This window comes from Pseudoliparis swirei, chromosome 15 (genome assembly GCF_029220125.1).
Source record: "Pseudoliparis swirei isolate HS2019 ecotype Mariana Trench chromosome 15, NWPU_hadal_v1, whole genome shotgun sequence".
In the NCBI taxonomy this organism is placed as follows: Eukaryota; Metazoa; Chordata; class Actinopteri; order Perciformes; family Liparidae; genus Pseudoliparis; species Pseudoliparis swirei.
Window position 1 is genome coordinate 18,436,800 of NC_079402.1, and position 27,038 is coordinate 18,463,837.

Sequence of the window (27,038 nt, forward strand, 5' to 3'; positions counted from 1 at the left end):
ATAGGATGTAAGGAATGCTCATTTATTATCATTATGCACTTATTATGAATAATAACCATGTTGTTGCTTTTCAAACCATGAACTGGGCTCGCCGTCACGCTGGAATATATTGCATTCATCAATAAAGGGATGTTTCGGGAGATAAAAAGTAGACACCGGATGTTGGATATCAAAACCGGTTCTCTCCGAAACTTTGTTGTCCGCATCACTTTGAGTTTATTGTTGTTTATTGGGTTTGTCGTTGAGTAATGTGCTTTGGAAGATGTTTCCTTTTATTGTACAGATAACATCGGGAGGACCGACTCCCTTATTGACAATTTACTGGATGTGCCTATAGTAGCCCTGTTGGATGCCTGAGTCAGTTATGAGTGCCGGGATCCAGAAAGTTTGTGCCAAGTGTTGAAGGAAAAGTTTGAGACACACACACACACACACACACACATACACACGAGCAGCCACTCTAAAGTGTTACCTACAACACACACACACACAGGCTTACATTCACTTTCTACAGAAGCGATGACTCGATTGCATTGAGCTTATAATTGTGCTGAGAATAATATTGGATGATGCTAAATGGCTTCATGACTAGACGTATGAAAAATAGACACGGCAGGTTCCCGGTGAGCCGTGAAGCGTAACGGCCGCCTGGAGTTCGACTCCCAACGCCAGGAACAAGACGCTGCTAGTCGAGCGGCGGGGACACATTATTTTAAGGAATATGAAACAGTTTTAGAAACATTACCAGTGTGATTATGATATTACTAATAATGAATATTACTGAATATATTCATATGCATGTTCTTTTACTTGTTTATGATCTTGAACGTACTGTTGCATTAGTACTTTTACATCATGATCTTATTTGAGAATGGAGTTCATCACTTGTTATCGGTGGTGATGTGTCTATTCATTATTTTTCATTACATTTTTTAGGTTTTATATTTTTTTGAAGATATCTGGATCAGTTATAAAGTAATATGCAAGATGGAAGAACCACAGACGAGTCCAGTATCTGAGAGCGAGGCAGCACAGACCACAATCACAAATATGAGGAATAAACATGTTGAATTGAATGTCTGATGAACTAAATGCGTTAGTATTAGAGTTACTGTATATAGTAATAATTAGTATTATTTGTGAGGAAGACAATGGAAAATGATGCAATGCAGGGTTTTTTTTTTATGGAGAAGATCTATTGCAAGATATATTATGCAAGATACACATTTTTTTAAAGTGTTGTTTCTGGAAATTAAAATATTTTATGAATATATAATTCTTGACAGGAGGATGAGCATGTATATATATAGTATATATTTCACCTGTTGCTTTTGTCATTTTATAATCTGGAGTAAACATGCTTTGTTGCTATATATACATACAGTATATAATCATTGAACGCCCCAATCCACATAAATATTGTCATTATGTCAACGACACAATATTTAAACCGGTTATGTGGCCATTATTAAAGCCAGAGCCTCTGAGAGACGAAGCGTGTGGTGCGTTGAGGAAACTACAAATCTGAACAGTTGGTGGAGTGACAGCGACGACGTAACGATTCAACCTCATCACGCCGCTCGCTCCTTCTGAACAGCCGGGGCTTTTTTTTTAATGGCCCACAACGCCTAATCCACATAAATATTGTCATTATGTCAACGACACAATATTTAAACCGGTTATGTGGCCATTATTAAAGCCAGAGCCTCTGAGAGACGAAGCGTGTGGTGCGTTGAGGAAACTACAAATCTGAACAGTTGGTGGAGTGACAGTGACGGCGTAACGATTCAATCTCATCACGCCGCTCGCTCCTTCTGAACAGCCGGGGCTTTTTTTTAAATGGCCCACTTCCAGGAAAGGAAACATAATGTGTGAATAATGCAGAGTTTGCCGACGTGAATATAATAATATAATAATATAATAATATAAGAAAGCACAACACCAAACGGTGATGGTGCAGCATTTAATGAGGAGTTGTGGCGACATTGAGAGAACAGAGTTAGAGAGACGTCGTTTCCCTTCTTATTGTCCAGAGACGCTTCCAATTTCCTCGTAATCCGCTTTGAGCTTCACCAACACACACTGACACACACCAACACACTGACACACACCGACACACACCGACGCACTGACACACACTGACACACACGACACACACTGACACACACCAACACACTGACACACACCAACACACTGACACACACTGACACACACTGACACACACTGACACACACCGACACACACTGACACACACCAACACACTGACACACACTGACACACACGACACACACTGACACACACCGACACACACCGACACACACTGCACTATGAGCTTCACCGACATCTGCATCGTCACTGTAGAAATACATAATAGAAAGTTAGAGGTGTTTTAAGTTGTTTTATATGACTCTTCTTCTTCTTCTTCTTCTCCCTCTTGTTCTTGTTCTTCTCCTCCTCCTTCTTCTTCTTCTTCTTCTCCTCCTTCTCGTGATTCTTCTTCTTCTCCTTCTTCTCCTTCTAATTCTTCTTCTTCTTCTCCTACTTCTCGTGATTCTTCTTCTTCTCCTTCTTCTTGTTCTTCTTCTCATTCTTCTTGTTCTTCTTCTCATTCTTCTCCTTCTTCTTGTTCTTCTCCTTCTCGTTCTTCTTCCTGTGTAATATCACAGCTATAAATGCATTTCAGGAAATCAAATGCGGTGCCGGTTTTTGCGTAACAAAAATAAAAGGAGGCGATGGCGCGAGGGAATATCCTCTCGCGGTAACGCAGCTGTTTGAGAGGCGGAGAACGAGTGATCAGCACGTCCGTGGTCTTCGTGCCTGTCACATGACACGTGTCCATGCCTCATTGTCCATCACTAAACCGGACCGGCCAGCTGGACGTGTGCAGAGGTCTGGCTGGAGGTCTGCAGCCGCCTGGTGGTGTGTGCTGGAGGTTTAATGTAAACACAGCGGATCAATACGGCCGATACCGGCCCGCTGCCTCCCGGTGCCGGTCGGGGTTTAATCAGAGGACGCGTAGGAGGCGTGTCCTTCATCGTCTCCGTGTAAAGCCCCCGTACTAAAGCTCCTGCAGAGTGGTTTTTTCTTCCTGAAATCACATCTACTCGCTCGGAATTGTTTCGTTTAAACTGTTTATTTAAATTTTGCGCATTATCCCTGGAATCGTTGCACTTTTCCCCCCCAAAAAAACTAAAACCCAACGTTTGGGTTTCTATTCTTACCACATAAAAAGATCCGTCTTTCATCTCAAACACCAACACCTCGCTCTGTGCTGCCTCATTTGAATGAAAGTACTGGCGCCTCCCCTCTTTGCACCTTCTGTGCCCAACACTCAGGGTATGAATACACCCAACAGAACAACACCTCCATGTCAGAGCGCTACTCCTCCTGGAAGGCTTTGCGATGCTATGAAAATCAGCCGGTTGGTGTGCAGGTAAAAAGTCGACGCTCCCCCAGATATATGGTTCCCTTAAATAGACTCAATGCAGAAAATGCCAGCTAATGTACGATAATAGGTGGCTTCACCGTCGCCGTCGTTGGCTCGGTTTCCTCATGACGCTGAGATAGACAACCGTCATGGACACGGACAAATATTGCATCGCTTGTTTGCGTCATGTGTTATTTCTGGAAGAAAAAGAAACATCTTCTCGGGCCTTCTGGGTTGTCTCCGTGCTGAAATTCAATCTGGGCAGGCGTTCACAGTCTGCACGTCGCAGAGAATTAGAAACCACCAGACGAAATATGTTTGACTGTCTCTGTTACGGGTGAACAGCTCAATACCAACATGGTTAGCACATCCGGTACTCGTGAAGTCGGCTCAGTACCAAGGCAAGGGATCCTTCTCTCTTTAGAGCCCGTTCTAGACACATTAAAGGGGACATGCCATGCTTATTTTTAGGCACTTGTATTTTGAGTTTCTCCTAAAACATGTTCAAATGCTTTAATGATTAAAAAATATATATTTTTGTTCATACAGGTTGTCTGAATATACCTGTATTCCCACCTCTGTCGGCAACGCTGTGTTTTAGCGCCTGTCTCTTTAAGTCCCCCTCCCCCCAAAAAGCCAAGTCTGCTCTGATTGGACTTTGCAGAGGTAGTTCTCCAGCTGGTCCGATGGGGCGTGGCATATTCTAATGAGCATGCATGAAACATAGGAATCGCATCCGATTGGTGTTTTCAAATCTAGAAAGCCCACAAACAACTGTGTGTGTGAGCTGGTCGGCACTCCAGATACACACACACACAAAGCAACCTATCATCCTTCATTTTATCGCAAACAAAATCGCCTCATCTTGTAGACGCATGGTTTCCACGGGACAGCGGAACGACTGAGTTCTCACAAGCACGCGCTTTAATTATTAACAGAACAGAGAAAATGAATAACGCCTTGATGTCTGGCAAATAAAGCATGAATAATTAATCATGCATAAACCTCATCCATCATGACACTTGGCTCTCCCCTGGTGTGCAGTGCCTGAGCAGCTGTTAATAAGAAAAAGGTATTGATTTGGGTGATTTCTGTTTGAAAAAAACATGTTTTTTTGGTGTTTTTAATCAGCAACTATTGTGGTGGATAATTAGGCCCATGGAGGGTTCACTGCTTGAAGAGAAAAGAAAACCGGGGAGAGCGAGATCTGTGATGGCGGCTAAAGAAGCTCTCGTGTTTCCGAGTGCAGGCTGTCGGGTGACAGATCAGCTGCCTGTCATTGTTGTGTTTGACTGAAAAGAGACCCGGAGGGGGGCAGAATGTGACGGTCGTATTGCCGCAGTCCACATCTGCTGAGTCAGAGTGAGAATTCGAGGAAGTAAATGCATTGAATATCCTGTATCTTATCAGTTTGAATGTCATAATATGAAGATAGTTTTGTGGCTGGATTTTCCATCCACGAGGCCCGATTCGGCCCGCCACATTAAGTTATATGGCCCCTGACGGCTTGAAAGACATACGATCAGCTTTTAAGAAATAAAAAAAAAATTATCCTGCGCTTTTATTTCGAAGGTTTACAATTAAATAGAAATTCCGTTATAATATCAGAGAAATTTTCTTATGTTCAATATTTCTACACTAAAAAAAAACAATAATCAAATGCAAAGAGAGTTATTTAACAATAAGTTTGAGTAGTTTATACAGTTACACCGGCCCTTTAAGAGGCAGCCGTGATGCTGGTGTGGCCCATGGTGGAAATGACTTTAAAACCCCAGCTGGAAATCTTTTTTTTTGGCAGATGTTTTGTTTATGGCTGCGATGCTGCAAAATGAAAGGAAATATCCGTGTCTGATGTGTTATCGTTTAATGAGACTTCACCACCAACAATAAATAAAAACTGAGTTTCAGGAACAATAATGAGAAAAACACATAAGAGCCAGTCTCCTCACTCCCGGTTAAAACTGGAACAGCAGGGAGAGAGCTATGTGTGCCCTCGAAATCATATTTGGAGATGTAATTTAAGCCAAATATAACACAATGGAAAAGTTTAACACACGCTATATATATATATATTTATATATATATATTGATATATTTATATTTATATTTATATTTATATATATATATTTATATATATATATATATATATATATATATATATTTATATATATATATATATATATATATATATATATATATGTTGTGGAAGCAAACAATTTGAAACATTTTATCCACCACAATAGTTTCTCACTAATTTTGAGATGAAATACTGAGCTTTCCTGGTTTTCTCCTGCGGGTACGCATAACTGTTTGAGAAGACGAGTGGATCTGTGCTGTGCAACACGCGAGGGAGCGTTCCCCCCTTCCAGAGCGGACGTTATGATGTCGAGCAAACACAGTTTCTGGCTTTACGAGCGTCAAACTCCGTCGTAAATGTCCGTGTGCCTCCGCCGCAGCACTGAAGGGAACCGGCCCGACGCCAACCATAAAACAGGAAACTGATCTGAAGTGACAGTAATGGCCGACCCCCCCCACACACACACACACACACACACACACACACACACATGGAAAGAACCGTCTGCGGAGAGCACATTCAAGTCCAGACTCTACGATTGCGGAGGCACTTTCCTGTGTGGCTCTGAAGGGTTTTCCAGGCCGACGCAAGATGATGGCTGAAGCCGCACCCTGAGATTGACCTGAGACGAAGAGAAATGCATCATGGGAGAGCGAGAGAAAGAGTGAGAGCTGCTCAATTATAACACGGAAAATGCAGCATCCTAAATTGTTGCCTTCTTCCTCATGTCGGCACAACGGTAATCTTTTAACCCACGCTTTGGATTCTGTCACATTGATCACCACAGTTATGGCGGCAGTGTTTATTTGTCCCCCCCCCCCCCCCCCCTGCAACGGTTAAGCCTTTTGATGAACTAAAGACTGACGAGGCTCAGCTGGATGTAATCAGCGCTGCCCAGATTTGAACATCCCTCCAGGAGAACAGCTTGCACCGATAAACTCCTCAGAAGGATTCTCAGGGAGCCGTACCCGGCCTTTATCGACGTCCCTTTCGGTTATCGATGGGGGAATGGGCTGAATGTGCAAAGAGGAAATGGAAGAAGAACAGTCTCTGTAAACAAAGCGCGCCGTGACCTATCACGAAGACGACTCCACTTTCCCCCGCGTCCGCCCCGCGCGGGGGGAAGGCGGGGAGCTTATTGAAGGACGGAGTGAAAGAGGAGCGCAGAGGAAGGCGGAACGGAGGGGGGTATCTGTGCCCGTCGACTCCGGCTGAAAGCACGATACCCCTGATTGGGGGAGATAAGAGAAGGAGACGATGAAGGGAAAGAGAGAGGACGCTGGAAAGTGGAGAGGGAGAGCAAAGAGAGCGAGACGGAAAGAGGACACCGCATCGTCGGCCGTCTGGAGGAGGCCAGTGATGGAGAGATGGCGATGGAGGGAAAGCGTTTGACTGCAGTGAGGGAGAGAGAGAGGAAGTATGGATGTCTGTTCCCGTTGATGCTCTGTCAAGGACTGACTCCACTGTTGTGTGTCATGATCCCGGCCGGCTGGGAGATACCATCACCCCGACCCGAACTCAAGACGGAGGGAGGGAAGTGGGGACCGGTTTGGGGAAAGCGAGACGCCCCGGGGTCTCTCGGTGTCACCGCGCATTAGTTAAGGAAATGGAAGTGGAACAAATGAAGTGGCCCACAGAGTGGAAACTACTTGTGTGTGCAAAGCTGGCCCCTAATAAGCAGGCGGGCCGTTGTTTCTTTTTCGGGGGTGATAAACATAAACAAGGCGACTCGGGGAATGACGCAAATAACAACTTGCGGCGCTTTAATGGCCGAATTATGATTTTTTTTATTTTTATTCTTTATGCACGGAGTGATGCGTCCTTTGGATTCCGGGATTAAGTATGACACACACACACACACACACGGCGGGGACCAGACTGAAGATGTTGCTGGGAGCATGTTACACTTGTCTAGCAGTGTTCGTCTGCGTCTGCCCCCCCCCCCCCCCACACACACACACACACACACACACACGGCGAGCCGCGTGATGTCACATCACACGGACATTTCCCCAAAGCTGCGTTGGCGTCAGACAGACAGCCCCCAGCCCTCGCCAGGGTCCCTAAAACAAACACACAGGGTTGGCTAAATCCCCCCCGCCCGACCAAGAAAAGGCGGAGACCTCCCCGACCCCGCACCTGGTGGACCAATCGGATCCCGGAGCTGATCTGGCACCACATGGCTCCCATCGGGCCTTTTTTTCGTGGACTCAGCCAAAGGCTGGACTCCAGCGCGGGCCCCGTGCCAGGCAGACGGGGGAAACAAAAGGGATAAGTGAGCGTCGGTGTATCTCCCCCTGACGCCTCTATAGGGGCCACGTTAGAGACGTATTAAAGGACGTGATTAAAGGGGCCGCCGCGTGGAAGCCGCTCCGCCTGGAGGGCTGTTGGCGAAGGCTTTGCGGTGCTCGGTCAGGAGCCTGGAGGAAAAGGAGAGGCGACAAAGGGAAAACAGGCGGCCGGGGGCGAGGCCCGCGGACGAGGGGCCGAGCGGCCGCTCGTACCGGCGGGTCGCGGTGTCGTCGCCATGGCCGAGCAGTTATTGGATAATATCTCAAACGAGAGAGAGAGAGAGAGAGCGGTCCCCCGACACTCGGGGGAGGCGACTGAGCTCTTTGATCCCTGCCTCGCGTGAGGGGACCCGGGAGTCCGAGTGTCTTTCTGATTTCTCTCTTTGTTTGTCTCGCCTTCAGCAGAACCCCCCCCCCCCGTCACTGTGGGGGGATTTGATTTCATTTGTGCTTTAATGAATATGTGTTTACATTTCCCCAAAACTGTTTTTGTTGATTGTAGTTTTCAATAAAAAAATTTTTTAGCACAGTTGTATTACGATACGGAACTTATTGATTTTTTTTCTTCTTTTTTTTTCTGATGATCAAGTCACCCTCGAAAATTGGATTTTTTTTTATCTCAATGAAATTCAGCTGGTTAAAATAAAGGTTTCAATTAAAAAAAAAAAAAATCAGACATGTTCTCATGCCAGACGAAAAGAGCTTTTTGGAGTGAGTCGGCAGAGCGGGGGCCTCGATGACTCCGTTTTGTTGTTGTTGCTTTGAGCGTAAAACGCCGCGTCAGCAGCAGACTGTTTATGCATTAGCTTCTTCTGCTTCCTCCGTCATCAATAAAGATAAGGAGGTCTGATTGGGAGAATTAGGAGACAACGTAGCTCAACCCATTCCCTCGTCTCCTCGGCGGCGCTATTGTCACGACGCAGCCGTGAGACCGCTTGTCAAAAACTACTCTCTGAAGTTTGGATGCTTAGTTACTTCTTAAGAATTATTAAATCCAAAATTGAAGACTCTACGTAGACCAAACCAGATGTAGCCACTGATCTGAGATATATTTTTTAAAAAGCACGTTCAGTAAATATTTATTAAGCTAATGATTCTTTCTGAAGTCAAACCGCTGCCGCTTCCGTGGAAGACTGTCGCCATTACGTCGGCTAAAAGACGGTTTATTGAGCTGCAGAGGAGGACATGAAAGCATCGGCGGAGCAGCAGAAGAGGTGCGCTGCCAAGCTCCTCTCCGTCGCCGTGGTCGTGAGGAAGCGTCTCTAATCGTTTTTTATTTATACTCCTCTCAATTATATGAACAGCTGGTAAGAGAATATAGAAAATAACATTTCATCAAGCACCAAAATGAATGAACCGATAAAACAGTATTCCTATTGGAACCCTCTCTGAAATACAAAGGGAGATGTCATATTATCGAGACTCTCAGAAAGATAACCGGGGGGACGATGTTTGAAGTGTCGATGAAAAGATGCTGAAAAACTCCTCAAATCTGCACTTTTGGAACAGGAGTTTGGCTTTAAGTTGCAGGCGGAGCCGAGCTTCATCACCTCATCATATGTTCAAACCTACACATCTGGAACATCTGTGGAGCTCCCGCATGGAGCAACGACCGCGGGGAGAGGCGAGCAGACGCTCTGAACCTCCGAGTTCTCTTCTGAGTTTTGAGCACTTGACCTATCTGGTTACATGTTGGAGAAATCTGCATCATGCAAAGTTATCCCCCTCCTCCTCCTCCGCCCCCCCCCCCCCCCCCCCCTTGAGTGAAATTGTGTGTCTTTATTTCCATGTCGTTAAATCAGCCTCCCTCTCACTTCATCAGGGATGTTGATTAAGGATATAATTTGTAGCGCTGGAACAGGGCTAAATGGAGTGTGTGTGTGTGTGTGTGTTGTACATAATATCAGTCAGTCACCGCGGAGGATTACAGTGTCTTCGGGAAAACATTTCTGTTTTACATTCCTTCATTAAGCTCCCTTTGATAACCTTTCATTTTGTATTATTAGTTTCCATTTCATCCCGGCTCCTGTCTGAGCTGTTTGCGATGTTCGGCGTGACGTTGGGAATCCTGTGGAGAGACGCCTCCTCCAAGTGCGGGGCCGCCTAATTAAGCAATAAGCCACAAGAGGCTGGGCGGTACAGTGTTTTTTGAACAGCTGCTGTGAGATGTGTCGCGAGGCGTGACTTGTTAGCTGTACTCGGAATCAGTGTAAAGTACAACCGTTATTGATTTACTGCCTTTCGAAAATAAGGTTTGAAAAGCAGAAGATTTAAATCTGTTCGACACCAAGGAATCCGTATTTAAATTCATGTTATTTAAAGGTATGCATTTACATATCTGTATTCATAACCAGGATTCAAACCGTGTACGATGATGGATTCACGGGAGGAGGTGCAGCACGTTGTTAACGCCGCCTTACTTTCACCTTTGAGAGACTTCTAACGCAAAGCTCACACTTCAAAGTATTCAACTGGCAAAAATCACACGGTCTGTCACAGAAACGCTCCAACGAAACGCTCCAGCGTGAGTTTGTTTTCGAGCAGGTGCTCCTCTGTAGATTTTTATTTGTATCAATGGTACGGATATTTGCTCGACAATGTATTTTGATTAAAACTGTTGTTTTTTGTTTGCGCGGATACTTAACCCTCCTGTTACCTTTAGGGTCAATTTGACCCCATTCAATGTTTAACGTCGGTGTTCTTTGGGGTCAATTTGACCCCAGGCTGTTTTTCACTGTGTCAAAGATATAAGAAATATCAACTTTTTTATATATTTAAAGGGCTATTTAGGTAGTCAACAAACAAACATAAAGTACCTCACACTTAAACTTGGGAAACAATATTAATTCTAATAATTTTCTGGAGGTTTTAATTGCTGGGGTCAAATTGACCCCGAGGGTAAAATATGTTAGTAAATGTGAAGGTAACAGGAGGGTTAAACATAAAACTCAAATATTGCATATAATATATAATCGGTTTCATTGTGACTTCCCATTCTTAAGTGACTGTAGACACTTAAAGTATCCGTTCAGAACTGTATCCATTGCATTGTGTATCTATTCATTCACGCACATATTGGTACCTCAATTTAGGCCGGCTGTGGTTTTAGGACAGCGTGTTGGTTGAAAGCTGCAATTACCTCGACGCTCAATTCCATAAAATGCATTACGGTTCTGAATCTGTCATCTTTTGTTCGTAGTCTGGCGTGATTCAAACACCGGGCTTTTAAATTCCCGTCACCCGTCTCAGAGAAACTCGTCTGACGCCGAGCTCATTACGAGCTGCATCCCAGACAATACACGGATAATAACGAAGAGACATCGAGTAACAGTCCTGCTGCAGGAATGGATGATTCCGTCGTCATTAAAAGTATCGGTGTTCAAATGAAACATTTAATTGCATTGTTTTTGCACTTCTTTATGACCTCAGATGATAGCTCTTTGAATGCTTTTTCAGAGAAGAGAAAATGGAGCGCTCTCGCTCTCCCTTAAAACAATAACAGGCTGATGTGGTCCTCCGCTCACTGAATGTCTCCACCGGATGGCATTTAGCATCACTTGTGTGTATTGTGTTTTATACAGAGACTGAAGGAGGACATTAGGGCTCTCTGACAATCTCTACTCCAACCGGCGTCTTGCGTCGCTCGCCATCTGAAGTTTGAAAGAAGGTTTATCAAAAAGGCCGCTAATGACGTAGGAATGAATGTGCACAATGACGTGGTGAGCGCTAGGAATTCAATTCAATTTATTTTGTATAGCCCAATATCACAAATTAATGTTCAAATTTGCCTCAGAGGGCTTTACAATCTGTACACAAACGACATCCCTGACCTTTGACCTCACATCGGATCGGGGAAAACTCCCCCCCAAATTTTTTTAAAACCCTTTCACAGGGAAAAAAGGCAAGAACCCTTAAGGGAAGCAACAGAGGAGGATCCCTCTCCAGGATGGACAGGTGCAATAGATGTCATGTGACCAGAAGGACACATTCCAGAGTTACAGCTGTGAACTAGTGTAACTGTATAAATGTAGAGATGTACTAACTACTAAGGCTTTGTACATAATCTATTGCTCACTCATACTTCCATATCTAACTTATTGTGTGGAAGTATGGGGTTCGACCTATAAAACCTTTTTATATTCAACAGTTGTGTTACAAAAACGTGCGATACGCATCATGAATAATGTCGGCTACTATGAGCACACAAACCCTTTATTTTACAGATCACGTGTTATGAAATTTAATGATTTGGTTTATTATAAAATAATGCAGACAATGTACAGAGCTAAAGCAAAGTCACTGCCAGACTGTGTACAAAGTTTATTTTCAATACATGAGTGTAAATATGATTTGAGAGATGTTTGTAAGTTCACGGTACAAAAGGCTAAAAAAGGGATTAAAAGAAGATGTGTTTCTGTTGTAGGAGTCCAATTATGGAATAATGTTGAAATGGATGTAAGAATGGTGAACTCCTTTTTGGTTTTCATGGAAATTATTTACAAAACAATTCTTGAGAGTTATAAATGTAATTAAAAACGTATTAATATGGAAGATGTATGTGGTAGTATATATAAATATATTTTGTTTTTTATTTTGTTTATTGTTGGTTTTTTTGTTGTTTTATTTTCTTCTTTATTTTAAATTAATTTTCTGATTTATTTTGATTTCAATTTAGGATAGGAATTTATAAGCATGTTTTGCTTCTACCTATACCTTTTCAGTCTTTCTCTTTTGTATATTATATAGGATAATATTGTATTGTATTTGATTTGATTGACTGAATAAAATACAAACAAAAAATACAAACAAAACAAAAACTAGATGCAAGTACAGCAAGCTCCTTCGAATGACTTTCTGTCTTCCTCCCGACAAATAGTAGCTCTGTTCACCCCTGATAATCTTATAATATTCAGATTTCAATCATCTCCCTGTGCCCCTCCCCCCCCCTGCAACTCTTCCTCTCCGTTGATCGGCCTCGTGATCCGCCGCCGATCCGAGCGACCGACCGCCTGCTTTCTCTTTGTCGGCAGGGCTGAAGACCCGCGAGGTGCTGATCAACGTGTCGCGCCAGCAGGTGGAGGACTTCCACGGCCCGGAGAACTACTGGTGCCTGTGCGTCGCCTGGAGCCACCTGGGAACCTCCAAGAGCCGCAAGGCCACCGTCCGCATCGCCTGTAAGCGCCGCGCCACCGTGACACCGGAATGACCTTTAACGTCCGCGGGGAAAAAAAATAACCGCCGCCGTCATTTCCCGGAAGTTCACGCAGGCGAGCGGGAAATGAGGTCATTTCCTTTCCCGCTGTGCTTTGATCCTGGTTGTTTATTCTCTTCCCCTCAGACCTGAGGAAGAACTTTGAGCGGGACCCCCAAGGCGCCGAGGTGCCTCTGAGCGGCATGATGGTGTTGCACTGTCGTCCCCCAGAGGGAGTGCCCGTGGCTGAGGTGAGGGCTTCGCGCACTTCAAACAAGGAACATTTCCTCCCGCGTTGCCTGCAGAGGAGCAGCCACCCGTCTGGTTTCTGTATTCATGTGGCGCCGTGGCGTTGCTCTGCAGCATCTGCACATCCCTTCTCCAGTTTAGCGCCGAGCCCGAGCTGCAGTTGATGAGCTGGAGATGCCGTTTGTTTATTTCCTCAGACTCGCTCTGTTCGAGAGGAGGCGTTATTCATACACTGGGAGCAATATCTGTCCGTCCATGTGCATCGCTGTGTTCTCTGTTTGCTGTGTTCTCTGCTAAAAAGAAATGGCTGTACGGCGATGACTTATTTAGATGTCATGTATTCAATTCACTCCCACTATCATTCGCCTCTCCCACTCCTCTGTGTGTGTGTGTGTGTGTGTGAAAGAGGGAGCCTGTCGTAGCCATTTTAATTTGCGCTATGAATATAAAATGAGGCTCTTGCGGACGGGCCCGTTGAGTGGTGTGTGTTGTGCCGCGCTCTGATAGGCTCAGCAGGCAGATATGTCAATATCAAAGCCTGTGTGCCCAAGCATCTGGAGCTTTGCATTTACTTAAAGGCACAGTACGTGATCCATTCGCCAACAAAGTGACAAGCCCGACCAGCACGTTTCAAAAGGCCCAGCGACTGAAACGGCTAATAAGTTGGTGATTTTTGTTTTCATGCTGCTTGTAGTTAACGCTTTGCTCACATTGGGGATGTTTGTTAACAGCAATAAAAAACGTCCGAGGGGTCAGGTGAGGACGTTGCCCTTCCACACTCGTATCACACACAACAGGAGATGGTTTAGCGTACGCATTCTCACCTACTGGAATTCCCTGGTAGTGTAGGCGGTGGGTGGGGCCTGTTTACTGGGTGGAGCAGGAGGCAGGAAGTTACTCGGATTACACCGCGGTCATGTGGCCGATGTAATTTGGTCGTAGAGACCCCTTCAGGTCCTTTTAACTTACTTTTAGTTTCCTGATAGAAGTTCCCAAATCGCGCCGTCTGTATGTGATTTCTTCTTCTTCTTCTTCTGCTTCTTCTCAAGGGGCTTATTTAAGAAGGGACTTGTGTTAGAGATCTTTAATTATGATCTAAAAGACTTGTTTTACCGTCACATTCAGCAAATTTGATTTTCATTAATTTTTGGGGATTTTTAGGCCATTACCGCAGGGCAACAAAACCTAAACATATTTATGTCATCGATAGGACAGACTAAAGATTATTGAGAATAAAACAGGTGTTTCTCAAGCTTTATTCACACCCTTCCCCCGACACAGAGAGAGACTATTAGACAATGTAACAGCCATCTCAAGAACGCCATGGTCTTCATCACCTTTCTGTCACCGAGTCTGCAAAGAGTTTATTTGAACCGTCCACTGAAGTGGATTCAGTGCGTTACAATATTAAGCAGTTCATGTGTCTCTAAATGAGTCTATTTTACTCAAACTGGACGGTATTTGCTGATTTGATGTGGTGTCTAACATTATGTGGACTGTTTTGTTTTGCCTTAATTTATTTTGTATTTTTCTAAAGAGAACTAAGGCCTTGGAGTTACTAGATTGCTCTACAGGGAAATAAGTATAACAAAAAAACCTCTCAGACATAGCCAGCTAATTCACTTTAATCCCAACTGATGGTGGGAAACAGTGTGAACTGAAACCCCACCGCTCATCTTGTTTTCAAGATGAAAGTTGGTATAAGTGAACATGTACCTGAAATGTGTACAGCCCACACATTCCTCCAGCTGGCTGCATTGTACGTTCTGTACTTTCACATTGATCTAAAAAAATAGATCATGTCGATGGGGGATTTAAGACTCCTTAAAGATGACCATTCACTCCCTCCTCAGGGTGTGTGTGTGTGTGTGTGATGAATGATTCAGCTCTCACAAATGGAACATCGGTGTACCGCCATTCCCCCCCCACGCATTGTGGTCGTCAAATAGGCAACTCCTCATGCATGTATTAATGTGACCGGCGAACAAAGAGAATGGTAATTGTAAATAATGCAGGGACAAAATCCAGCTCCCTCTAGTGTGACTTGCACCTCTCACATCAGAAGTTGTGGTTGTGGCTGTTCTCTTCTTCTTCTTCTTCTTCTTTCTCTCGTGACTTTAGGCACCGCTGAGAGGTTAAAAGCCTCTTTTTTTTTCTTGTCGTTACCAGCGCTGGGAAATTTGGCTCTCAGCGAAAAGCTGTAGCTCAGCCACCGTCTTGAGTTTAAGGAATTGAGGTCACGGTGCAGCGTGATCTGTTTGAAGGCATGTGTGTTCCGAGCCATATTTATATCATTCGTTTCATTTTCCTGCACTCGGGAAAACGGAGAGCCCGACGGAGATTAATACTTTAACAGTCGCAACGACTGCCGAGTTGACCCGACGCCGATGAAAATGAGTTCCAAATTTGCATGTCGTTTTTTTTAAGACACAAACGGCCCACTTTACGACTTGAAATCCCCTTATGGCGGCGCTCTCTCCAATGATCTCAGGAGCATCGCTATCAGTGAGGGGGGAGGAGAGGGGGGGTTTATCCGCATCTCGCTGTAACTATAAGCCACGCGGGAGGTTTTTTTTTGTTGGGGGCTGCTGTGTAGGATGTTGATGAAAATCAGAGAATGCCATATTATCTATTCCAGCAGCGCCAGAGGCAATAATCTGTTAGTCAGACCACAGAGGATGCATCGCAGTCAAAGAGCTTCAGTCTGCCTCGGTTTATTGGTGGCGGGAGTCGCGGAGGCCAAATCTTCTTTCACTTGGCTCCACTTTTTATAGACAGGGAGCCGTTTAGAAAACAGATGATATGCACTGTGATGTTGAGGCTGTTACATGATGATCTCATAATCACTTTTTCTCTCAATGCCAAACTGAAATTAAAATTCTCTTTTGCTAAAACGAAGAAGTCATAAATGTACTGTGTATATATATATATACACTACCGTTCAAAAGTTTGGGGTCACTTAGAAATGTCTTTATTTTTCAAAGAAAAGCACTGTTTTTTCAACAAAGATAACATTAATCAAAAATACACACTATACATTGTTAATGTGGTAAATGACTATTCTAGGTGGAAACGTCTGGTTTCTAATGAAATATCTCCAGAGGTGTATAGAGGCCCATTTCCATCAACTAGAAGACTAATATCTGATAAGAAAACCCTTGTGCAATTATGTTAGCACAGCTGAAAACAGTTATGCTGGTGATATAAGCTATACAACTGGCCTTCCTTTGAGCTTGAAGTTTGAAGAACAAAATTAATACTTCAAATATTAATCATTATTTCTAAACTTGTCAATGTCTTGACTATATTTTCTATTCAATTTTCAATTCATTTGAGAAATAAAAGTGAGTTTTCATGGAAGACACGAAATTGTCTGGATGACCTCAAACTTTTGAACGGTAGTGTATATATATATATATATATATATATATATATATACTGTATACAGAACAGATAAAAAGAAAACACCTATAGAGTTGTGCAGGAATGAAGTAGCCTATAGCGTGGCACTGATTCCCTCTTTTGTTTTTCACAAATAAACACAAACTTTATGACTTTGCGATCGCCACGAGGAAAAAGCTACAAACAAACATCACGGTTAGCACCACTTAGCCGAAGGCCGACTGGCGTTCGGTTTGAGGACGTTTTGCAGTCTTATTTAGCCATTTGCTAACAACCAGATTTGTCCTGTATAATTAATATCGTTATACAAACTTTTTTTAAATTCAGTTTGACTTGAAAACAATAAAAAGTCCTGCACTAAAATGTAAATCCCCGGAGGATAACGATCACGGCCGTAATAATGACTGCATAATTAATGTTGCTCTAAGAAGACAATTTGGACGCCATAAGGCAACATAACTGTCACGGAAAATTGCATTTCTTTTATTTATTACTCAGGATTTTTTTTATCGCCTCACAAAAGCAAAATCACACAAATCAGTTATCACTATGGAATTTGTGTTTGTATTTTTAGGATTAATGACAAAAGATAAGTGATTTCGAGGTTGTTTGGCACAACCAGGACGGTGATTATTCTATTTTTAACTGTCAGACATTTATTATACAGCCTACTTAAGATAACATGTTTAGTCTCGCTCTAAACGAGGAAAAGCTGCCCGCTGCCTTTGTAAGTGTAAAAGTTTAGTGGTGGAGAATAAAAAAAGATCTCCAATAACTTTAGGAAAAGAAAACAGTCTTACAATCATTAGCCCCACATTAACCGCCCAAGTATTCTATACCAAGTGTAATTAATCATCAAGCCTCTCATCCAAAGTCATTTGAAGTACTTAAAATGTAATTATTCAGTGATGAACATAACATTTCCAGAGACGGTGTGGAGATAAACCAAGGACACAACAAGGGTTTAGCCACCCCCGCCTCGAGAATATGCCGCCGTCAGATTCGGAGGGCTCATTTGTTTAATGTGATTTTGTGAGAGTCATTGTTGCATTGAGAGAAGAAGAAGAAGAAGAAGAAAAAAAGGCCACACATGATTGAGGGAAGGCGGAGAGGGAAGTGAGAGGAGGCGAGCGCTCGTTAATGAAACTCAACCCTAATTAAATCAGATGGAACCAAACCTACCGCAAAGCTTTGTGATCGTCTTCGCGTCGCCTTCACTTCCCATTTAAATGATTGTAAATGTAAGGACCTTGCTTTTTGCTTTCTGAATAATTGAGTGTTTAGGCCTGATGCATGGGAGGAACTTGAACGACTTTAACTGGACATACTTTTATTTCCTGTGTCAAAACGATACCTCACGTCTCATCTCAAGCCCTTGAAACAGCTTGGAGCCATCAGGAGAGAAATGCTCTGCTGCATGGTTCACGGACCCCCTGCTGACCGTTTGGTGCTGCTTTCAATACATCTTGAATTTATTTATTTTGCACCCTCTCTCTCTCTCTTTCTCTCTCTCTCATCCCAGGCTGGAAAATGAGCCGTCGCTAAACTAGGTCGGAAGTTGGAGCGAAAACTTTCCGAGGGGGATGCGGCTCGGTTTTCATTAGCTTCCGTGAGAATGAGCTGATGTTTAACGGTCAACGCGGTGACCTTGACAACCGCGCCACCAGCGGACCGCCGCGAGGCCCGGTCGGCCCGGGTTAGGTGTGGTGCGGTTCAACGCTGGTTTGCCGCTATCTAAGTGGAACAAATTAGCCAATTAAGCAAATCTGTTCCCCGGTGCTCCCCAGGCGGCGGCTTATCAGGCTCATTTGAGTCCCTCCTCATCAGCATGTGCATCTCTCTATCGCTTTACCCCGAAGGGGAGACTCGAGGACCGACGCCGAATGCAAATTGCACTCTGGGTTTTTTACACTTCCTACAGCGAACACTGGCAGAGAGTAAAGGAGGAGGGGGGGGGGCAGAGTGAGGTGGAAAAACAACCGGCGTACAAGATGGTTATTTTAATTTGCTTCAGCGTAATAATTCCCCGAGATAAGGGACGAGGAAAATGAAGCTTTGCATGTATTCTACTATCACAGCGAGACTGGAGGGGCAGCAGCGTGGTCAGTTACACCCTTCTACTTCCTCTTTGACGTCACTTTGACAAATGCCTTTATAATTCACCATCAGCGGTGGACTGTACGTACATTCACTGAATTACCATCATTTAGAACGATTTTAAAGCATTAAAAAAAGAAGTGTGAAGAAAACAGCCACATCAAAAACCCGACAGATGCGTATGGAAAGTGTTTCGGTCTTTGCATTAAAATATATGTTGATGCCTATACTTTTAGTTCCCGAATATTTCTCTATTTGCTATTTAGAATAAGGGCCTTCCACTTCTTTAGACAAATGTTTGCATTATTTTCCCACTAATTCATTCTAATTCCAAGATAGTATTTTTCCACAAATGTCTCAAATGTAACATTAGGCCGTCTTAAAACACATTTATTTTGCAGTAGCGGCAGCCAAAGCCCTTCATTCTTCTATAAATGCATAAAATACAGCCCATATTGGGAACGGGGACATGAAGGTGTCTCAAACACGTCGCATCTGAAACACTTCTTGCCGTGAGGGGAGAGAGTGATCCCGAGTGAAGGGCAGGTCGATACCGCAGCAATCGATACTTCAACACACAGACCCAGATCACTTGTTATCGATACCAACTCAAAAGGATTGAATAGAAAGTTGTTGTCTTTTAAGTGTGGTTGGAAGCTTCTGGCAGATGGACGACTTCATGTTTGTGCAAGTGAACTGACTCGAGGGACAAAGAAGTCCCAGAAGTCCCAGAAGTCCACACCACAGCCGTCCTCTGTCAGACCGGTCAGACCCGTCCGCTACGATGCTGCGTGGCATACACACTGTTTCATGTGTTAACATTAAAATTCAGTACACTGCCTTGTATATGATGATGATCTCAGAAATAAGCTAAACAAATTAAGTGGCGTGCCGTGGGGGCCTGGGCCTTCAGTGAGGTCCTACACAGTCCCACCCGAATTAATCCACCTCTTATTACTATCATTATGACGCCATGGCTCTAGACACTATACAGTTAGACAGAGACGCAGTATAACCAGGCGTTGCGTCACCTTGAAATTGACATTTTTATTCAGAGAATTGCAGGGGAAGAGTACAATACAGTACAGTTCAACTAATAGGCAAAAAGATAGTCGAGTGCAACAGAGTTATATTAATATTCGTCTTCTATCCATTTCTGGTCCACAAACTTTGAGCTTTAAGTCCAACTTTTTTTTACAGTGTGTTCACTAAACAGCGCATTGTCACCCAGAGCAGGTTCACCGTGATGATGAAGATGAAAGTTCCTGTTTACCCAAACACATGACACAATTAATGAGTCTTTTCAATATTTCCCTATTTTTCTTCACCGTCTTAATATTGCCCTTTTTTATGACAATTACTCATTTACTGTAAGCCTAATTAAGTATATTTATTATTTTTGAACAAAGTTAAATGTTATTTCACACATGCCCCCAATTTGTTTTTAAATTCTCCTTGATTTCAGTCAGTGGGGGCAGAAATTGCCCCCTAAAAAAGATGTACATTTGCTACCCTGGTTTGGGTTAACACTGAGAGAGCTACTTTCTGATTGGTGCTCCTGACCCTGTGGAGCCGATTGGGCACCATGATGCAGCTGACTCACAATAAATACAGTTTATTTATGGAATAGATATTGTTACATCCATTCACAGATGTTTAAATTGTTTGCAGAGTTTCTCCCCTAGTGTCACGCTGACATATATTACATCACATGCGGCTCACGTAGATTGTTAATACAGCATCCATTGAGTCGGGGTTTACAGTGAGATACAAAACCCCAACAGTGGATGAGGCTAGCAGACGGACCATCTCCCGAAAGCCACCTATAGAAACATTAATACTGTTTATACGCCACCTGGAGGGATGCAGCTTTGATAAAAGAGTTTCTTTCCCGTATTTTATAATGTGTGTAAACATTGCCTTAAACCCAAAACCTACAAAATCGAATAATACAACCCAACTCATCTGTAATAAAACCACCATGAATAAAAATACAATGTTCAGTTCTCAAAATAAGTGCACTAAAGTAAAGCATTAAGTGTACTGCACGACCATATCCAGTATTTTTTCATTAACCATGAAAATGAACGTGCACTAATGACATTGCCTTTGTGGTTCCTTGTAAATGAAGAAAAAAGAAAAAGACACGTCTCTACGATGCTTTAATAACCGATTAATAATGCAAAATAGACCGTAGCTGGACATTTATCAGAGTCATTATTTTGACACGCTCCATTGTGATAGAAAAGGAGATTTGTCATTGAGAGAAACCTTCTAAATGTAATACAGTGGAGCACGTCTCTGCATGAAGCTGTACTCTGTGTTTCCTGAGGGGACATATTATCCACTAAATGTTCTCGTTTATTTAATTCACAAAACATAATGGTTAGATATTGGTGCCAGTCCAGAGCAATTTTTTGGCACTGCTTTATAAATATGCAGATGAATACGTTTCGGGGGTTAATTTTCCACACAGGGAATTCTCAGCATATTTCTCCATCAGAATTGTTTATAGGGGAAAAGTAGTTTGATAGTTTTAGTCGTGGCTTTTCTTTTTTTCCTGAAATTAATGAGAATATTTTGTGTATTTTCCAGTAATCTAAACATATTGTAAAAAGTAGAGGTAGAACTGTGTGCTTGTGTTGGCACAACTTACAGCACTGCATACTTATATAAGTTCCTCTTTTTAAGGGGTTGGTGGCAAATGACTTCATCCTTATTTTAATTAATTTGACCTTTTTCTCACATTGTAAAAAACGCATGCTGTAATAGGAAATAGTTAGCATTTTATTTAGAGTGAAGATATACAAGTAAAAAGCAAAATAAGCTGCTGAGTCCTGATTTTAGGGTCAAACCTGTTTTTAAAAAGCCTTTACGTCGCCTCCCTGTGACCCCAGAGATGCCTTTTCCCAAATACTGCAGACAATACACAGATGGTGTATAATGTGACCCTGGTGCAAAAAAATAATTAATGATAATAAAATAACAGCGCTCACCTCTGTCATGCTTTTGTGAAACAGGGTGCAGTGTTTGCAGAGAAGGTGATACAGCACACACACATCCCACTTGTCAAGGTTAATTCACTACTTCCCAGATACTAGATGCGGCCGCAGTGAAATACAGAAGCCAGGAAGAACAACAGTGTACCATCCTTTAATCTATATTTAAAAGACTGTAAGACCTCTAAATGGACAGATAGATAGATAGATATATAGATGGATGGATGGATGGATGGATGGATGGATAATACCTCTAAATGGATAGATGGATAATACCTCTAAATGGATAGATAGGTAGGTAGGTAGGTAGGTAGGTAGGTAGGTAGGTAGGTAGGTAGGTAGGTAGGTAGGTGGATAGATAGATAGATGGGTGGGTGGGTAGGTAGGTGAGTAGGTCTGTAGATGGATGGATGGATGGATAATACCTCTAAATGGATAGATAGCTAGGTAGGTAGGTAGGTGGATAGATAGATAGATAGATGGATGGATGGATAATACCTCTAACTGGATAGATAGATAGATAGATACAACCTCTAAATGGATAGCTAGATAGATGGATAGATATATAGATAGATGGATAGGTGGATGGATGGATAGGTGGGTAGAAATATAGATAGATGGGTGGGTAGGTAGGTAGGTGGGTAGGTCTGTAGATGGATGGATGGATGGATAATGCCTCTAAATGGATAGATAGCTAGGTAAGTAGGTAGGTAGGTAGGTAGGTGGATAGATAGATGGATGGATGGATAATACCTCTAACTGGATAGATAGATACAACCTCTAAATGGATAGCTAGATAGATGGATATATATATAGATAGATGGATAGATATATAGATAGATGGATAGGTGGATGGATGGATAGGTGGATAGATATATAGATAGATGGATGGATGTGTGTCTGTGGTTAAAGAAAAATCCAAGATTACATTGTAATTGCATGAATCCTTTAAATTGCATTAAAAGAAGAAGAAGAAAAAAATTCTGATTTTAAATAGTTAATTGATCATTTCTCCACCAGGTTGAAGCCGACTGCTGAGTCGATTAATGGCGGCAGCTGTGCCGGACGTCATGCAGCACGGACGTCAACACAGGGGTTGATTAGACATTTACGGTGTGAAGTAGTGAAAGGCGAAGAACAGAGAGGCCAGGATTGATAGACTGACCGCTGCAGCCCGCCGCGCTGGTGGCTTTGTCGGTCTTGAAGGCTGTGGAGCCGAATGATGAAAAGAGTTCAATTAAAGGCGCACGATGAAAGACTTCTTAGGCCATCAACAGGAGGGGAAAAAGAGTTTGTGACAACATGACTCCTGATTTATTGATTCCCCGGCTCAATTTTTTCCAGGGTGTTTGGAAAGAGCAAAGCAATCTCTGAGTTTGTTGGCCGTTGTTATATTCCCCCGGCAAATAGACACGCTCCACAAGCACACACACACTCTGGATTCCGACCCCATGTACAAACACAAGGCGCTCCCAGTGGGGCGGAGTTTTTAATCCTCAAATACACCGCCATAAATCAAAGCCCACTCCCTCGTGCTCCAGCTCGTCTCCCTCAATGAAAAGCTCAAGCCGGTGGCACATTAACGGCAATTTACAGAGCCAGTCATGCGAGGAGAGTCGTGTCAACAGAGCGTCCCTTATTTTGTAATTCCTTATTACTTTCACTCACTACATGGACACTAAATTGGAGGGAAAGTAGAAGATGGGACCCACGTTCCGGCTTTTAGGGCTCGTTCCGGCGGCACTCTCGCATGTGTTTTCTTTATTTCCATCAATACGAAAAAAAGATGGCCTGCGACGCATCGTCATGATGGCTCATGTTACTGTGATTAATGTGCATCGTCCCCTTCTAAATGAAAATGGCATCATATACATTCGCCAAACGCACAAATACACGCGAGCCGTAGCGATGCTAACTTATATTCAGTGTTATGATTCACAAACTTTTCCCTTGATTATTATTAATTATATCAGCAAGTCATTACAACCTTTACCCTCCTGTTACCTTTCGGGTCAATTTGACCCCATTCAATGTTTAACGTCGGTGTTCTTTCGGGTCAATTTGACCCCAGGCTGTTTTTCACTGTGTCAAACATATAAGAAATATCAACTTTTTTATATATTTAAAGGGCTATTTAGGTAGTCAACAAACAAACATAAAGTACCTCACACTTAAACTTGGAAAACAATATTAATTCTAATAATTTTATGGAGGTTTTAATTGCTGGGGTCAAATTGACCCCGAGGGTAAAATATGTCAGTAAATATAAAGGTAACAGGAGGGTTAAACATTGAATGGGGTCAAATTGACCCTAAGGTAACAGGAGAGTTCAAACGAATGCATTCCATCAGGACGGTTAGCACAGAAGAGATTACGTCATCCGCCATGTTCCGACAGTTTTGTTTACGTCGTCCTGCTGTTTTCAGGTGGAATGGCTAAAAAACGACGAACCCCTGGACCCCAAAGGCACCGTCGACTCGAGAGGCGACCACAACCTCGTCGTCTCCGAAGCCCGGCTCTCCGATTCCGGGAACTACACCTGCGTTTCCAGCAACATCGTGGCCAAGAGGCGCAGCGCCACCGCCGCCGTCGTGGTCTACGGTGAGGCGAGAAACACATGAATACAAAAATGTCTTGAAGGTTTTCTTTAGCTCTTCCGCTCCGGGTGATCAAAACACAAACGTCGACCAGGTTTCTCGTCTCCAATCCCAAATCTAAATGAAGCAGGCTGTCAATGTGGCGCCTCTGAATTCCCCAAAGTCATTAATATTAAAAGCAGCGCTCAACCGCAGCGTGCAGCCCATTCCTTCTCACCGTCTAATGAGCCAGTGATCTCTCACGTGCAAAAAGAAGAAGACAGAGACAATATTTAGATTTTTTTTCTTCTTATTTTTCTTTTCAAGAAGTTCAAGCGCTGCTTGGAGCCTCCGTGAAGCCCCGCAGAGACAAAGGGGAATAAGTGAAACTCTAATGTCATAATAGCATCACCTCATCCCACAGCAGAGGAATGCCTTGTTAACCAGAGTGTTGCTCATTCCACTGACCCGTCAGACGGTTATTTCTCCCTTTCTTCTTTTTTTTCCCAGGGAGGACATTTAGCTGCTGTAAGAATTCATCAAATTATTCCTGACGCCCCGTTGTTGAGGCCCATCAATCATTAATTTCCTTAACACTAATGAAGGCGCGACAGGTAGACAGCTTCTCGACTCCCAATAGCCTCTGACAGATGTACAATGGTGGAACACTCGTGTCTCTTCCCTTCTTATGACAGCAAATGAGCTGATTAGTCAGTCATCTCGCATTATTTTCGGCAACAAATCAAAGAGAAAAAGACGACAGAAGGGATGACATGTTTTGATCATCTTTTTAAAGACACCTCAGGTGTATTTTGCTTCCCCCGGACGAGTCGTTCATTGTCACTTTTGAGCGAAGAAGCCCTGTGATGCAGAAGAAGAAGGGGGAAAAAAACACAGAATGTGGGCCGTTTTTTTCCCCCCGTCTCCTAGAATCCGCTCATCCCTTTTTTCTTTTCGTCCTTTGGAATGCCGACAGTGAACGGCGGCTGGTCGCCGTGGACCGACTGGTCGCCCTGCAACGTGCGCTGCGGTCGCGGCGTCCAGAAACGCTCTCGCACCTGCACCAATCCGGCCCCTCTCAACGGGGGGGCCTTCTGCGAGGGCATGTCGGTACAGAAGAGCACCTGCAGCACGCTGTGTCCAGGTGAGCGCCAGGACGTGGCCCTCATGCCAACGCACGCCGCGGGGGGGGGGGGGGTTGCATTCAAGGACACGACGAGATGCGAGTGCTCGAAAAGCATCGCAAGCGTGAGATGTTGTCCTGAGATTCATTTGTTTCTTGCGTGAAAGGAATTATTACCTTCGCATTGAAAATGCGGAAGGTAATGTTTTGATCGCCGTGTATTTATTTCTTTATTAAGTAAAAAAGTATTAAACCGAATCGCATGAAATTTGGTGGGATGATTGGTTATTATCCGGGGACCATTTGATTAGATTTTGGGATCGATCGGGTCAAAGGTCATGGTCATGAAAAAGGTCAAAATCTTCTTGAATCTCATGAAATTTGGTGGGATGATTGGTTATTATCCGGGGACCATTCGATTAGATTTTGGGATCAATCGGGTCAAAGGTCAAGGTCAAGGTCATGAAAAGGTCAACATCTTCTTTTGACCAAAGACCATTTGTATCCAATTGGTATGCAAATAATGCCAAAATGTTCATAATTCAATGCCCAATCTTGTGATATGCGAAGGTCTGCGCTCTACCGAGTGCCCATTCTAGTTTGAAATGTTTGCGAAAGGTATCGATAATTATCGCTGTTAGAATTATGCCCGTTAAATACAAAGCTTTTTTTTAACCCTTGTGTTGCCTTCGGGTCATTTTGACCCGATTCAATGTTTAATGTCGGTGTTCTTTCAGGAGTCAACAAACAAACATAAAGTACCTCACACTTAAACTTGGAAAACAATATTAATTCTAATAATTTTCTGGAGATTTTAATAGCTGGGGTCATATTGACCTCAAGGGTAAAATATGTTAGTAAATATAAAGGTAACAGGAGGGTTAAACATTGAATCGGGTCAAATTGACCCGAAGGCAACACAAGGGTTAATGTGCTGTAGCTTCGCTTCGCGTGTATTTTGTTTTCTTCTTTCCACATATACTGCTCTAGGGTGTCTTATCTTGTACTGTTTGTTATTGTTTTATGTTTATTATGGTCTGTCAAGGGACCACGGATGCAAATTAGCTGTATCGCTACAATCTGGTACAGAGCATCAAATGGAGACGTTTATCTTTTAACTGTACGTGGTCCCTTTATAAATAAAGATAATAATCTTAGCTTAGCTTAGCATACTGACTGGAAACTGGTGCAAACGGCTAGCATGGCTCCGTCCGAAGCGAACACAATCTACCTAAAGTTCACACATTCAAATGGTGCATCTTGTTTGATGCTTTGCACAACATCGGTCAAATGTGCACTGATTTCAAGTCGACTCCATGCACTATAAGAGTGATATTGCACATATTGTTGTGTTGTTTTGGGTGTGTACATTTACAATACATGTATGCGTGTGCATATTGTTTTCAGAGTCAGAATCAATTTTGTTGGCCACGTATTAGACATAATCAGTAATATACAGACATTTATATAACATATACATACTAGTAAATATAAAAAAGTAAATGTATCAACAATACAATGACAATGAAGAACAAATGTGAATTTTCAACCTAGAATCCCTTTTTTTTGTTATTTGTACAAAATCTTTTACACAGAGTTATGTGCT

At 43.1% G+C, this 27,038-nt stretch overlaps 1 protein-coding gene across 1 annotated transcript in view; it reads left to right on the top strand.

The window, feature by feature from the left end:
• Window positions 1-27,038, top strand: part of LOC130205383 (netrin receptor UNC5D-like) — a 181,429-nt gene that overhangs the window by 118,032 nt on the left and 36,359 nt on the right. Inside the window, exons 3-6 of the mRNA XM_056432711.1 lie at window positions 12,826-12,969; window positions 13,134-13,237; window positions 24,160-24,334; window positions 25,286-25,453. Coding sequence (XP_056288686.1) covers window positions 12,826-12,969; window positions 13,134-13,237; window positions 24,160-24,334; window positions 25,286-25,453 — 591 coding nt within the window. The remainder of the gene's footprint in view (window positions 1-12,825; window positions 12,970-13,133; window positions 13,238-24,159; window positions 24,335-25,285; window positions 25,454-27,038) is intronic.